Source organism: Colletotrichum acutatum (assembly GCF_030867785.1).
Source record: "Colletotrichum acutatum strain CBS 112980 chromosome Unknown BDZ83scaffold_6, whole genome shotgun sequence".
Lineage (NCBI taxonomy): Eukaryota > Fungi > Ascomycota > Sordariomycetes > Glomerellales > Glomerellaceae > Colletotrichum > Colletotrichum acutatum.
This window is the reverse complement of record NW_026849000.1, coordinates 205582-220152: the sequence shown is the minus strand read 5'-3', so window position 1 is coordinate 220152 and position 14571 is coordinate 205582. Positions and strand designations below refer to the sequence as shown.

At 53.2% G+C, this 14571-nt stretch overlaps 3 protein-coding genes across 3 annotated transcripts; all 3 read left to right on the top strand.

Annotated features, from left to right (window-relative positions):
- Window positions 1-497: 497 nt before the first annotated feature.
- Window positions 498-8763, top strand: BDZ83DRAFT_780442 (beta-ketoacyl synthase domain-containing protein; the record flags this gene model as incomplete). The annotated part of the gene is made up of 7 exons (XM_060515533.1): window positions 498-718; window positions 775-908; window positions 969-1082; window positions 1142-1296; window positions 1373-1820; window positions 1877-1970; window positions 2044-8763. 7 exons carry the CDS (start codon window positions 498-500, stop codon window positions 8582-8584), a joined length of 7707 nt encoding a protein of 2568 aa, XP_060370560.1. The 3' UTR covers window positions 8585-8763.
- A 638-nt stretch (window positions 8764-9401) lies between these two features.
- Window positions 9402-10996, top strand: BDZ83DRAFT_715578 (uncharacterized protein; the record flags this gene model as incomplete). The annotated part of the gene is made up of 3 exons (XM_060511762.1): window positions 9402-9489; window positions 9548-10313; window positions 10948-10996. 3 exons carry the CDS (start codon window positions 9402-9404, stop codon window positions 10994-10996), a joined length of 903 nt encoding a protein of 300 aa, XP_060370559.1.
- BDZ83DRAFT_601358 (uncharacterized protein) lies at window positions 10908-13792 on the top strand. The gene has a single exon (XM_060507095.1). It carries the CDS (start codon window positions 11015-11017, stop codon window positions 13751-13753), a length of 2739 nt encoding a protein of 912 aa, XP_060370558.1. The 5' UTR covers window positions 10908-11014; the 3' UTR covers window positions 13754-13792.
- The last annotated feature ends 779 nt before the right edge of the window (window positions 13793-14571 follow it).

The following is a 14571-nucleotide window of genomic DNA, read 5'->3' as shown; positions in this document are numbered from 1 at the left end:
AACCCATAAGTCCCCCGGATTCTTCCCGTACTTGGCAGGACCCTTGGCGATCGGGATGTGGAAACGCTCCGGCTAGAGCATACACAGTCATCTCCTCTATGGTGTCGGGCCATCACCGCTCTTGTGTAGTCCCGCTGCGCACAATAAAGGGCGACAAGAGGCCGACAACGTGCTTGTAGGATATGATGGTATTGGACAACTTGTATTCTTTGGATGGAGTCGTTCGGACTCTGGTTGAGGCGAGTATCTCGCCCTTATCTGATGGCATGGATGAACCTCACCATGAGGCATTGCTATTGTGAAAGGAAATGCGGAATACTCCGATCGGAATCGTTGGAGGCAGACATATGACACCTTGATATCTTGCTGTTTTTCTTCGTTTGCTCTTTGATTTTCCCTGACACTCTCGTCCTGCCCAATCCTTCCATAATTCTACCAAGATACCCAAGCGCCATACTCATTAGTAATTCTCCTTCTATTGTCCCCTGTTACGCAAAATGCCGTTCATTAAGGAGCCCACCTGTGCTGAAAGCACATGTCAGCCCATTGCCATCATTGGTATTGGATTGAGAGCCCCCGGCGATGCCTCTGATCCGGAGAAGTTCTGGCAGATGCTCTTGGACGCTCGCTCTGCGCGATCCGAGATTCCCAAGGACCGCTACAATGTTGATGGCTTTTACCATCCCGACCCTGAAAGGCTGGGAAGCATCCAGCCCAGGTAAGCCCGATCTCCTGAGAATACCTCAAGACTTACCGCCTCATCGTTCTCTTAAGGCATGCGCACTTCTTAAAACAGGACTTCAAGGTGTTTGACGCACCGTTCTTCTCTGTCACACCTAAGGAGGCCAAGGCCATGGATCCGACGCACCGGATGCTCCTTGAAGCAACTTACGAGGGCTTCGAGAATGGTAAGTATATGGCAGTCTAGCAGACCGGAACGAATAAACCATTTTCTAATCTTGCGTCAGCTGGTCTGAGACTGGAAGACGTCTCGGGAACCCAAACATCATGCTACATTGGTACCTTCACCGGAGACTTCCCCAACTTGCAAGCTCGTGACAACGAAGGGCCCTCTATTTATCGTGAGTACCCACTCCTGTCATTCATTTTCTAGAATCGACATTCTGATACCTCATTAAAGATGCCACCGGTCTCTCTTCATCCCTTGCCTCAAATCGACTTTCGTGGTTCTACAACCTGAGAGGTCCCTCTATGACAATTGACACTGCATGCTCATCTAGTCTGACGGCCTTTCACCTGGCTTGCCAGAGCATACGTACAGGAGAGGCAGAGATGGTGAGTGAAAAACAAGCAGATGGAAGAGTCCCCAATACCAAGTAAAGCAATTGCTGACGCAAAACTTCCATAACAGAGCGTTGTCGCTGGCGCCAATCTCATGTTCGGCCCAGACATGTCTATCCTGCTCGGTGCTGCCAAGATTCTCTCCCCTGAGGGAAAGTCCAAGATGTGGGACGCGAACGCAAACGGCTTCGCTCGCGGAGAAGGGTTTGGCGTCACCATTCTCAAGCCCCTGGATGCCGCGCTTCGCGACGGCGACACCGTCCGTGCTGTTGTGCTGGCCTCAGCAGCAAATGAGGATGGCAGAACCCCTGGCATCTCGCTGCCGAACAGCGAAGCTCAGCAGGAGCTCATCCGCACTGCGTACCGCAAAGCTGGCGTCGATCCCGCAGAGACTGGCTACGTTGAGGCACACGGCACAGGAACGCAAGCTGGCGACCCTCTGGAAGCCCGCGCTATTCTCAAAACGATTGGAGATCAGCCCAGCCGCAAGTCTGAGCTGTATGTTGGTTCAGTAAAGAGTATGTTCAGCCCTGTTTTCATTATTTCCTTCACAGTTACTGAAAGAATTGTGCAGCAAACATCGGTCATCTGGAGGGCGCTGCTGGCGTGGCCGGTGTTATCAAGGCTGCCCTGGCCGTCGAAAGGGGTTTGATCCCCCAGAACTTGTGGTAAGTTCTCCCTTCACAACTACTTTACTTAGAAAATTCCGGTCAGTGATCTGACTGATTTATGTCTCTACAGGTTTGAAGAACTCAACCCCCAGATTGAGCTACCCGTTAACGTCAAGATTCCCACAACTCTTACTGTGTGGCCTCATAGCGGCCCGAGACGTGCTAGCATCAACTCCTTTGGCTTTGGAGGAGCCAACGCCCATGTCATTCTCGAAGATGCCGCATCCTATCTTCTCCGCCACGGTCTCCCAGGTCGCCATGCGACAGTTCACAAGCCAAGACTACCACAATCTCCTTCCAGCAATGCCAGCGACGGTGGCTCTGAAACGGAGACGACCAGAAGCATCAGTTCAGAAGAGCCCAGCTCAAAGCTCTTTGTGCTTTCCGCGAATGATCAAGATGGTGTCAAGCGCAACGTCGGAAGGATGATCGACTATCTTGCCACTAAGACCTCTGGTCAACCGCTCTCAATGGCCGACCTTGCCTTTACTCTCTTTTCAAAACGGACAATTTTGCCCTGGAAGTCTTTTGCAATTGCTTCCGACATCAACAGCCTTTACCAGAGTCTTGAGTCTATCCCCGCTGTCGTTCGATCATCCAACTCGTCTGTGCCTGGTGTCGCCTTCGTCTTCACCGGCCAAGGAGCTCAGTACTTCAAGATGGGCAAGGGCCTCTCCGTGTACAAGGCTTTCAGAGACAGCATGCTGCGCTCTGAGACGATTCTCAAGTCCCTTGGCTGCACATGGACTTTGACCGAAGAACTGGATCGCCCCGAAGCCGAGTGCAACCTACGCCGGACGGACTACAGCCAGCCAGCTTGCACTGCCTTGCAAGTCGCGCTCGTTGATCTCGCAAGGGAATGGGGTGTTAAGCCTGTAGCTGTTGTTGGCCACTCTAGCGGAGAGATCGGAGCCGCCTACTGTGCAGGCTTCATCGATCATGAGGCAGCGGTGAAGATTGCGTGGCTGAGAGGTCAGGTCTCTCAGACTGTTTCCAAGAACGGCGGCATGTTGGCCGTGTCTGCGAGCGCCGAGAGCGTCAGCGAGCATCTTCAATCTCTCAAGCTCGGAAAGGCCATCGTCGGCTGCATCAACAGTCCCAAGGCTTGTACGATCTCTGGAGATGATGTTGCTATTGGCGAGTTGCAAGAGATTCTCAAGGAAGCGCAGATTCCATGCACCCGCTTACCCATGGATGTGGCCTATCATTCTTTCCACATGGAAGCCGCGCGGGAGAGATATGAGGCAGCACTGGCTGGTATTCCTCACCGTTCTTCTGACATTCCCATGTTCTCTTCTGTGACTGGAAAGCTTGTCACCCCTGAGCAGATGACACCTTCTTACTGGGTGGAAAACTTGACTTCTCCCGTTAACTTCGTGGGTGCCGTTCGTTCTCTCTTGCACCACACGCAAGGCAAGGTCCGATCTCACGACAGATTTGCATTTGCATTTGCAAGTGCATTTGTCGAGTTGGGCCCACACTCAGCTCTGAGAAGCTACCTGCTCGACACATTCTCTACTGAGGACAGATTCTCAGACCTATCCTATGCCACGATACTACGACGCAAGTTCGACGGCGTTCAGACTGCCCTGGAAGCGATGGGACAATTGTGGACTAAGGGGTGCGACGTTGACATCAACCGCGTCAACGAAGTCACATCTGACACTAATATGCTAGTGGACTTGCCGCCGTACGCATGGAACCACAAGCTCTCTTTCTGGGACGAGTCATACCTCAGTCGCGAGTACAGACTAAGAGAGAAGCCGCGTACGGATTTGCTTGGGTACCGAATCCCAGGTACTCCGGATCCCACCTGGCGCAACTTCCTTCGATGCAACGAGAACCCTTGGATCCGCGAGCACAAGGTCCAGGGCGACATTCTCTATCCTGGAGCGGGTATCGTTGTCATGGCTATTGAAGCAGCTCGCCAGCTTGCGGAAGAGAACCCTACGGAGGAGGTCTATGGATACGAACTTCGCGACGTTGCCATTGACACTGCCCTTAGAGTACCGGACACCGACAAGGGCATCGAGGTAATGATTCAATTGCATCCTCGTCGCACTGGTACCAAGGCTGGTCCGTCTGCTACCCTCAACGAGTTTGCTGTCTCTTCTTGGTCTGAAGACATCAAGGAGTGGACAGTGCATGCGCGGGGACTGGTCTCTGTCACCTACAAGTCGTCTCTCTCCCCGGCCATGCAAGGCGAGCTGGCTCTCGAGAACAAGCGCTACGCGCAAACCTTTGCTGAAGCCAAGGAGATCTGTCAGAAGCCTGCACGAAGCTTCCTTTACGATACCGTTGAGACTATCGGCATGCAGTATGGCCCGACTTTCCGCAACATGACCGAGCTTTTCGCTGGGCCTAGTGCAAGCTACGGCATCATCAGTGTACCGGATACCAAGGCCGTCATGCCCAAAGGTTTCGAATACCCGTTCGTGGTTCACCCAGCGACCCTCGACTCTGTGCTGCATCTTCTCTTCCCCTCTATCAGTGGCGAGGACCAGTCTATCAGTGAGGCAGTTGTGCCGTTCTCGTTCGATAGAATCTTTGTCTCTGCCAAACTCTCAACAGTCCCTGGAACTAAGTTTCACGGTTGTTCCACGGCCCAGAAGACCAGCTACACTACTTGGAAGTCCTCCATCACCATCTCCGAGGATCTCTCTGAGCCCATGATTATCATGGACGGGCTGTCTTTGGCTTCCGTTGGAGAGGGGGACACTTCTCAAGCCCAAGAGACGAGGGCCTCGTGCTTCGGACAGACTTGGCACGTCGACTCAGACTTGCTGGAGCCCTCGCAGATCAAGGAGCTTGTGTACAAACGTACTCTTAAGAGCAAAGATGACGATTCTGTCCTCGACAAGCTTGAATACGTCTGTCTCGTTCACATTCATCGCTCCCTCGCCTGGCTTGAAAGTGAGGAGGGCAAAGCTTTTGTGCCCCAAGATGGCTTCTGGAAGTCTTATGTGGAATGGATGCATGATACCATCAAGCAGTTCCCACCTCTTGCTGCCAACGAGGCAGAAGTTGAAGCTGAGCTGAACGCCGCGCGCAAGAGAATCGTTCTGTCCGAGAGCGGCGACATCACGGTGCAGATGGTCGACCGCATCGGAGAGAACCTAAGCAAGATCTTCTCTCGCGTGGTCGAGCCGTTGCAGGTCATGACCGAGGGCGATCTGTTGTACTCCTTCTACCGCGGTGCCTTTGGAACCAGCTTCAACACTAACGTTGCAGAGTACGTTGGATTGATCGCTGACAAGAAGCCCGGCGTCAACATCTTGGAGATCGGTGCTGGTACCGGTGGCACCACTTATCACGTCCTGGAGCGCCTTCGCAATGCCGATGGAACTTCCAAGGCGGCAAAGTACTGCTTTACGGACATTTCGCCGGGCTTCCTCGCCAAGGCAGCCGATCGCTTCTCGACCGATGCATCCATCATGGAGTTCACTACCCTCAACATCGAAAACGAACCCACCGAGCAGGGCTTCACTCCCGAGAGCTACGATCTCATTGTCTGCGCTAACGTACTCCACGCTACCAAGAGTATCCAGGAGACACTCTCTCACTGCAAGTCGCTCCTCAAGCCTGGTGGTCGTCTCGTGCTTTCTGAGGTTACGATCAAGCGCATCTTCAGTGGCTTCATCATGGGCCCCCTCCCTGGATGGTGGCTTGGAGAAGATGACGGCCGCAAAGGAGGTCCTCTCCTGGATGTCGAGGAGTGGAACACTGCACTGAACCTGGCCGGCTTTTCGGGTGTCGATGTCGACATTCGCGGCGATCGCGAGGCTTCCAAGGAGCCTGTCTCCTTGATCATCTCGACGAAGCCAGAAAAGCAGGTGTCTGGTTCTTCTCAATTCGTCGTCGTCAGCACAGGTTCCGAGCTATCTGAGAAACTTGCACAGGCCATCAAAGAGCGTTTCGTATCCGCTAGTCATGATGTGTCGATCACTCAGTGGAATGAGGTCTCAGAGAGCCAGGTCGACGGAAAGTACTGTCTCTGCCTCGCTGAGTGGGAGAACCCCATCCTTGCTAATCTCACGGACGAGAACTGGGAGAAGCTGCGCCAGGTAATTCTTGGATCCTCTGGAACTCTCTGGATCACTGGCGGTGCTGCGATGGAATGCTCTGAGCCGATGAAATCGTTGATGATTGGTCTTTCAAGGGCCATTCGCAACGAGAACGCAGGCATTCGCCTGGCTACACTCGACCTGGAGACCTCTAGCAGCATCAACTTTGAAGAGGCTGCTAGCAATGTCCTAAAGGTTGCCTCGACTCACAGCAGTGGTGACGGGTTTGACGGCGAATTCGCAGCTCGCGGTAGCACCGTCTACATTCCGAGAGTAGAGAGAACTCTCAACGTCGACGGCTTCCTTCGAAAGTTTGAAGCCAAGGGACAACCGGAGCTTGTCTCGTTCAAGGGATGCGGACGGCCTCTCAAGCTCACCATCAAGACACCTGGTCTTCTTGACACTTTCAGATGGGAAGAAGACGAGACGTACTACCAGCCTCTGCCTGAAGACTGGATCGAGGTCGAGGTCAAGGCAGTGGGCCTCAACTTCAAGGATGTACTCGTCGCCCTGGGTAATCTCGCCGAGAATAAGCTCGGTGTTGATGCATCTGGAGTCGTCACTCGCGTCGGCTCAGCGGTCTCGGATTTCAAGCCCGGCGATCGTGTCATGACTGCTTCTTGCGACACTTTTGCGACCTACGTCCGCTTCCCGGCCAAGGGTGCCATTGCCGTTCCTGAAAAGATGACTTTCGAGGAGGCAGCGTCGATGCCCCTTATCTTTCTCACGGCATATTACTCCCTGGTAACCGCCGGGGGCCTGATCAAAGATGAGAAGATTCTTATCCATGCCGCTGCCGGAGGTGTCGGTCAAGCTGCAATCATGATCGCGCAGCGCAAGGGCGCTGAGATCTTTGCAACTGTCGGCTCGGACGAGAAGAAGCAGCTCATCATGGGGCAGTATGGAATCCCTGAAGATCACATCTTCAGCAGCCGTGATACCAGCTTTGCAAAGGCTATCATGCGGGCCACCAATGGCCAGGGCGTGGATGTCGTTCTCAACTCCTTAGCTGGTGAAGCCCTTCGTCTGTCGTGGCACTGCCTCGCCAAATTCGGTCGCTTCTTGGAAATTGGAAAGGCCGACCTCTTCGCCAACACGGGCCTCGACATGAAGCCCTTCCTCGACAACAAGAGCTACATCGGCGTCAATCTTCTCGATTTCGAGAACAACCCCACTCCCCGCGCAGTAGCTCTCTGGGAAGAGACAGCGAAGCTCATCCACGATGGCTCCGTCAAGCCCATCGCGCCGATCCAGCTCTTCTCCATGGCCGAGGTCGAGAAGGCCTTCCGTCATATGCAGGCTGGCAAGCACATGGGCAAGGTAGTCGTTCGGGTAGACGATTCGGATATGGTCCCCGCCGTCCCACGCATGCCGAGTGTGGACATTCAAGAAGACGCAACCTACGTCGTCGCCGGTGTTGGTGGTATCTGTAAGGAGATTGGACGCTGGCTTGCAGAGAAGGGTGCTAAGCATCTCGTCTTGCTCTCTCGCTCTGCCGCCAGCAGTGAGGAGAACAAGGCTTTCGCCTCTGAGCTCCAGAAGACTTATGAGGCTAACACCTATGCATATGATTGCGATGTTGGCAACAAGGCTGCCCTTCAAGAGGTGTTGGAGGACTTAAAGGCAAAGGGTGTCCCTGCTGTGAAGGGATGTGTGACCGGTGCCATGGTTCTCAGAGTAAGTCAAAGCTCCCAACGCCAGCGGGATAATTTCGTTGCTGACAACCCACAACAGGATACCCTCTTTGACAAGATGACTGCGGACCACGTCCGCACAACTGTCGTACCCAAGGTCCACGGAACCTGGAACCTGCACGAGCTCCTTCCGCGAGATCTCGACTTCTTCGTGATGCTCAGCTCCCTCGCCGGCGTCATGGGCCACCGCGGACAGGGCAACTACGGGTGCGGCAATATCTTCCAGGACTACTTCGCGGCGTACCGCCGCAGTCAGGGCCTGCGCGCCATGACAATTGACATTGGCTATCTCCTTAGCATCGGCTTCGTGGCCGAGCATGATGAGTACGTAGACCACGTCAAGGCTATGGGTCTCAAGGTGATGCACAAGAGCGACCTCCACGGCCTCATGGCCACTGCGCTTGAAGGCTCTGAAGCGCATCCTCCGCAGGTCATGTGCGGACTACCCTATAACGAGCATGACGACGCGTGGTACTGGATCCAGGACCAGCGGTTCGCTGGCCTAAGGAAGACTGCCGCGGGCTCCGGAGCGGGCGGATCTGCCACTGTGTCTCTTCGCGAAGAGCTGGCTCGCTGTGGCAAGGCGGACGACGAGGCTGTGCACCTGATTACCTCTGCTCTGGTGCAGCGCCTAGCTAAGTTGATGATGATGCCCGAGGACGATGTAGATGCGGGCAAGCCACTGAGCGCTTATGGCGTCGACAGTTTGGTTGCTGTTGAGGTCAGGAATTGGATTGCAAAGGAGGTGGCGGTTGAGGTTAGTGTATTTGACATCATGGCCAATATTCCCATGAGACAACTGGCTGCGGATTTGGCTGGGAAGAGCAAGCTTCTGGTTCAAGAAGCTTCATAAAGTGCTTGTTGGATGGTTTGGATCGCAGGAGAGGGGAGTTTGGGAAGGGTTTGATCTAGTTTTCTTTGGGTAAACACACCGTAGGTAATTATGGTTCAGCGTGTGCATGCCCTATGACCAGCTGTAAAGGATGTTTAGAGACAAGACAAGCAGAAACAGAGTCTGTTGTACGAAGAGAGACGTCAACTAACAAGTTCTTGACTGCTTCCAAATAATGCTTCAAAGTCTAGTGTTCTGGATTCTCAAAACATCGCTCTTGAAAGGACGACAGATGAAGCAAACCCTACTGCTGACACCATCAAAGATACATAGTTCGTCAAGCAGGGCAACTCACCGGCGCACCTCAGTGGTACTGATAACCTGACCCTATTGTGATGATGTCCACTAGTTCCCATGAACCACTCGGTACCCGAAAGATTGAGGGGAATGCAGCACTGAATGTGTCTCCGGAGTATAGCAACCTGGAAAGACATGATCCACTGGTAATAGGGGCCAAGACTAATAAGCTTCAGCGAAGTTCATGACTCGCCCCCTGAAGACCAGGGATCCCTCGGCGGAAACACTCTCGACAGCAGGACCTGAGCGCCTGTCACTTGTCCACGTGTTTGGGACTGTCTGTTGATATCAATGATCGATTGCTTCTTATCTCGATGTTTTTCAGAGGTCAAGAGATTGATTCGATTGAAATCGAGTCTTAATTGCCTCTTCATTCAGTTGTCAATTTCCCACCTTGACCAACTCTTCTCGCCCTTAGTCTATCATTGCTCACAACAGAAGCTTCAAACGCTGGCCTTAGCGGTAAAGCACTCCCGCAACAATGGCGGCCCCAACTCCTGTACCAGCGGCTTCAGCGCCTCTGCCCGCTAAAGAGATGAAGGTCCTCTCGTTGGGAATGACACGGACTGGTTCGTACCTAAAGCGTTGTAGTCACGCATGTCTACAGGGGACTGAACAACTACATAGGCTCTGCTTCGATCACTAAAGCTCTCACAATATTGGGCTTTAAGGGAGTCCACCACGGCATCCAGGCCATCTCTTCGCCCCGCGAATGGGCGCTATTTTCTCGCGCCGCGGACGCCGTGTTTCCCACACTTCCAACTCATAATGGCGCGCTCTTTACACGCAAAGACTGGGAAGCTCTATTCGGCTCCTACGAAGCAGTCACTGATATGGGCTCCTTCTTCGCCCTACAACTCATTGGGGCGTATCCCGAGGCCAAGGTCATTCTCGTTGAGCGCGATGTCGAGAGCTGGTTCCATAGTATGGACGAAGCCATCTTCAAGACCACCTGGGGCTTGCGCGCGAACCTGATCATTGATTTTCTGGGGCCGGCATGGGGCTTGAACGGCGGGAGGACTCTTAGGAAGATCCTGCTGGGATTCTACGGCGTCCAAAACGTAAAGGACATGAGAGAAGTCGCCAAAGACCGTTACAGGAAGCACTATGCAGAGGTCCGGGCTGTGGTGCCCAAGGACCGGCTTCTGGAGTTCAAGTTGGAGGATGGTTGGGCGCCATTGTGCGCGTTTCTGGGTAAGGACGTCCCGAGCGGCGTCGATTTTCCGGTGGCGAACCAGAGGAAAGAGCACCTTGAGCGCGTGAGAACGAGGCAGAATCGATTCTTCAAGCTCGCTTTCTTCACTGGCTTGCGGAAGGTTATTCCCTGGGTATTTGGTCTTGGGGTCATTGCAGCAGGTGTGTACTTTGCCAAGCCGACTTGGAAGCCAACTCGGTTGGGATGGGATGAACTGAATCGGGTCTTCCAGACAATCCTGAAAGACCTTCAGCTTCGGCTGAAGTAGGACAGCGTTCCCATTTCACTGTTTGTCTTTGTTTGATCTGAGTCCCGAGACAAATGTAAGATATTGTCCGCAATTCGTCTATACATTGGAGCTATTTAGGGAGTAGACATCGCAGGAATAATGCACTTCGGCTTCTAACATGCGTGGTGATGTCGGCTTATGTACACTGTTCCTACCGCAACAAACTGGATGCAGGTTCATGCCAAATGCACGGTTGGCTATACCTATGTATCTAACTGAGCCAAAAGCCATTCGGCGATTCTTCCAGCGGACCCTCCGGCGTCCAGAGCCGACAGCAATCCGAAATGGAGCGCGATCATCGGCGAGACTCATCCAGTGCGGCCCCACTACTTTCTCCGCCCGGGTCCGGCATTTGGCGGTGGCTCCGTAACACGTCAGAATCCTCCGAATGACAACATCAACTCTAATCCGCTTCAATGCATGAGACCCCTGATCACCACGCCTTGGAAGATTACTTTAGGGCTTGGCAAGCCCGTCAAAACGGTTCCATGGCTGCGCCGTTTCTCAGCCCTACTCCTTCCCTCGGTCCCGATTCTGTGTTAGGTCGCTGTATTCTCTGCGGTTAGGACTTTTGCGCAAATCAAATCACTGAAGAGCTTTCGTCTCATCAATGGAGTCTCATCGGGAAACATTTATTCACTGGCTCAGGAAACGACCATCCTCGAACCCAGGGGTCACATTTGGAGTGCCCTGGCGGCAAGGAGTCTGTCACCAGTCGAATACTGCATTCGTTTGCAAAACGGAGAGTGGGAGCGAGATTCCACTGCAGACATGGCCAACAGCATTTTGGCCTGACGAGTCTATGAAATGGACAAGTCACGCAATTCCTGCATCGGCGACAGTAGAGGAGAGTTACCGTGTTATTGCAGTTGACTCGTCGGACGCCAAGACACAATTTCCGGATGCGCTCATGGTTGAGAAAGACTCCGAATTCATCTCAGTTAACACCGGGAGGATGAAGATAATGTTTGCAAAGACAGGAAACGAGATCATCAAGAAAGTTGTTAATGCTAAGGGCAACACGGTTGGTGCTGGCGGCAAGTTGATTCTACTTTCCCAGGATCGTGTCTGTGATGCCGATAAACCGGACTCTCTGGTAAAGCACCATAACTTCTACGGAAGGATCAGCTCTGTGGAAGCTGAGCAGACTGGGCCCATTCGCGCTGTCATTACCGTTCGCGGAGTCCATGTCGAAGAATCTCAAGAAGGCGAGTCGACTGTCAAGGCCCACAAACCATGGGTACCCTTCACACTCAGGTTCTATCTATATGCCGGGTCTTGTCATATCCGAATACTTCACACCATAACATATGACGGCAGTGCAAACGACTTTATTCGAGGGATCGGGATCCGTCTCAATTTACCTTTACAGGAAGAGCCGGCCTTCGATCGCCATGTACGATTCTCTGGAGCATCAGGAGGCGTTCTGGCCGAGGCTTCTCAGGGGCTGACTGGGCTTTGGAAGGACCCTGGGCGAGAGGTCAGGTCTGCTCAGGTGCAGGGCAAGCCTCTGCCATCTCCTGAGAGTTGGGACCCGGAGCTACCCCAAGCTTCTCTGCGCTGGATGCCTATCTGGAATGACTTCAGCCTGCATCAACTCTCGCCAGATGGGTTTACGCTCGAGAAACGACTGAAGGAAGGCCATCCGTGGATAAAGACCGCCAGTGGTACCAAGGCGGGAGGAGTTGTTTATGTCGGTGGCGCTAATCGAGGAGGGTTGGCCATCGGGTCGAGACACTTCTGGGAACGATACCCAACCGGAATCGACATTCGAGGCCTCGGTGCCTCTCAAGGAGACACCACCGAAGTGACCCTTTGGCTGTACGACCCCAAAGCCGGGCCCATGGACCTTCGCCCTTATCATGACGGCTTGGGTCAACAAGGTTTTGACGATCAACTGGACGCCCTGAAGATCACTTACGAGGATTGGGAACCGGAGCTCGGGTCGCCTTACGGGATAGCCCGCACGAATGAGCTGATGATCTCGGTGACGGACTCAACGCCAGATGGCCGTGAGTTCTTGTCACTGGCTTACCTGATTCGAGATCCTCCAAAGTTATTATCCAGCCCGGAAGCCATTCACCTTAGCCAAGCCCTCGGCACATACTGGTCTCCATTGTCGAATGAATCCGCCAACGGCCTTTCAGCCACCGATGAACGCCTCGAGTTCCTATTTCAATTCTACGAGAAGCAAGTGCAACAAAGGCGTTGGTACGGGTTCTGGGACCATGGCGATATCATGCACACGTATGATGAAGACCGACACACCTGGCGATACGATATTGGCGGATACGCCTGGGACAACTCCGAGCTATCACCAGATCTATGGCTCTGGCTGTACTTTCTGCGGACCGGTCGAGCTGATGTGTTCTGCATGGCGGAAGCATTGACTCGTCATACTGGGGAGGTGGATGTTTACCATCTTGGGCGTTATAAGGGTCTCGGCACACGACATGGCGTGCAGCACTGGAGCGATAGCTGCAAACAAGCCCGTATATCGAACGCCTTGTATCGCCGCTTTTTCTACTACCTGTCTGGCGGTGATGAACGTGTTGGGGAACTTATCGAAGAGACGCTCGATACGGATCAAAAGTTTCTGGTCCTCGATCCGTACCGGAAGGTCCGAAAGGACAGAGAAACCTACAGTCCAGATGCACATGCTGTCGAAATCAGCCTGGGAACTGACTGGGCATCGCTGGCAGCCTCTTGGCTTGTCGAGTTTGAACGACGAGGGCCACGATGGACTGAGGCCAAGAGTAAGCTTTTCAGGTCGATTGAAGGGATTGGTGCTCTTGCCAACGGCTTTGTTACCGGGAATGCGACTTACAATCCGTCAACCGGAGCCATCTCACCACCCGCCGCAGATCCTGAAAACCAAGGGGTAGTGAAGGTTTCCCACCTATCAGCCATGTTCGGGCTGTTTGAGGTGGCGGCCGATATTCTGCAGCATTTTCCGGAGAAAGCAAACGCAACTGGATTCAGACATGCATGGCTAGAGTATTACATCTTCTTCAGCGCTAGTTTGGAGGAACAGGAGACTCGATACGGTAAATCTGGCTGGGGCAGACTGCAGCTTAGACAAGGGCACTCTCGCCTGACTGCCTATGCAGCGAAGGAGCTCGACAGACCTGATTTGGCGGAACGCGCGTTGGCAGAATTTGAGAATGGGGATGGTTTTCGGGACTATGGCCCGAACGCTGTCTGGAAAAGCACCCCGGTGAGTAAGAACCATGTTCTTGAGCCTGCAGATGAGGCTGTGGGGGTTTCTAGCAATGTCACCGCGCTGTATGGTCTGGCAGCTATTCAGAATCTGGCATTGGTGTTAGATGAGACAAAACCAAGAACTTAGAATGATGTTGAAGTTAGCGTGACTTTGCCAAAATGCACAACATCATAATCTCGAGTTCGTTCAAGTTTCTCATCTGTTATTGACGCCGCAGTTCTCCAGGAACCCGGCATATCTAAACGCGACGCGTATCGCGTGCAGCAGAGTGCGGCAGAGTGCGGCAAACTTCGTGTTTTCTTGCTGATCTTGACAAGGGTACCGACTGTTCTAACTCAATAGAAAGCTTGTTGTGATTGTGTGGAGGAAATAAGGTTTTCAGTGACAACTCAAGTTGAGTGGGATCAGAAACTCAGTCAAGCAGGGTCTTGGAATTCCCGGGTTCGTCCGGCCTACAACGCGGATGACCAGCCCATTGAAAAGCCTGAATTGGTGACAAATTAACAAATGAGCAAAGCAATTTGCTGGAACATCCCAACTTTCAGCCAAACGCGAGTGCTCGCCTCGTCGGTTTCGGCTCCGTCCCGTGCGTTGGTAACCAGTAGGAGAGGCGTCGACGGTTGCAAGGAGGTGGCATTGAATTTGAGTTTGTCCCGCCACTTGATCGAAACTGTTTCGTCTAGCAGAACTTGTCGATCAGTGCACTTTAAAATGATAGTCGCTTTGTTCCCGCCGGTAGAGTTCCCTGCAACATGGTAATGCTACCTTCCTGCAACAAACGCTATCCGGCATGAAGCTCCCACGGCCCAATCTCTGAGTGTCCACAACGACGATCCGCGTAACCCTCCACCACGAATAGCCTTTGAAACTGACCGAAATTACCGAGCTATATGAAGCTCGTGTCGTCCCAGACCTCTTGCACCGATGAGGCCAGTTTGTTCGTC

Bases quoted from the DNA above. Each gene is read 5' to 3' on its own strand.
- BDZ83DRAFT_601358 (XM_060507095.1), top strand. From the start codon at position 11,015: ATGGAGTCTCATCGGGAAACATTTATTCACTGGCTCAGGAAACGACCA.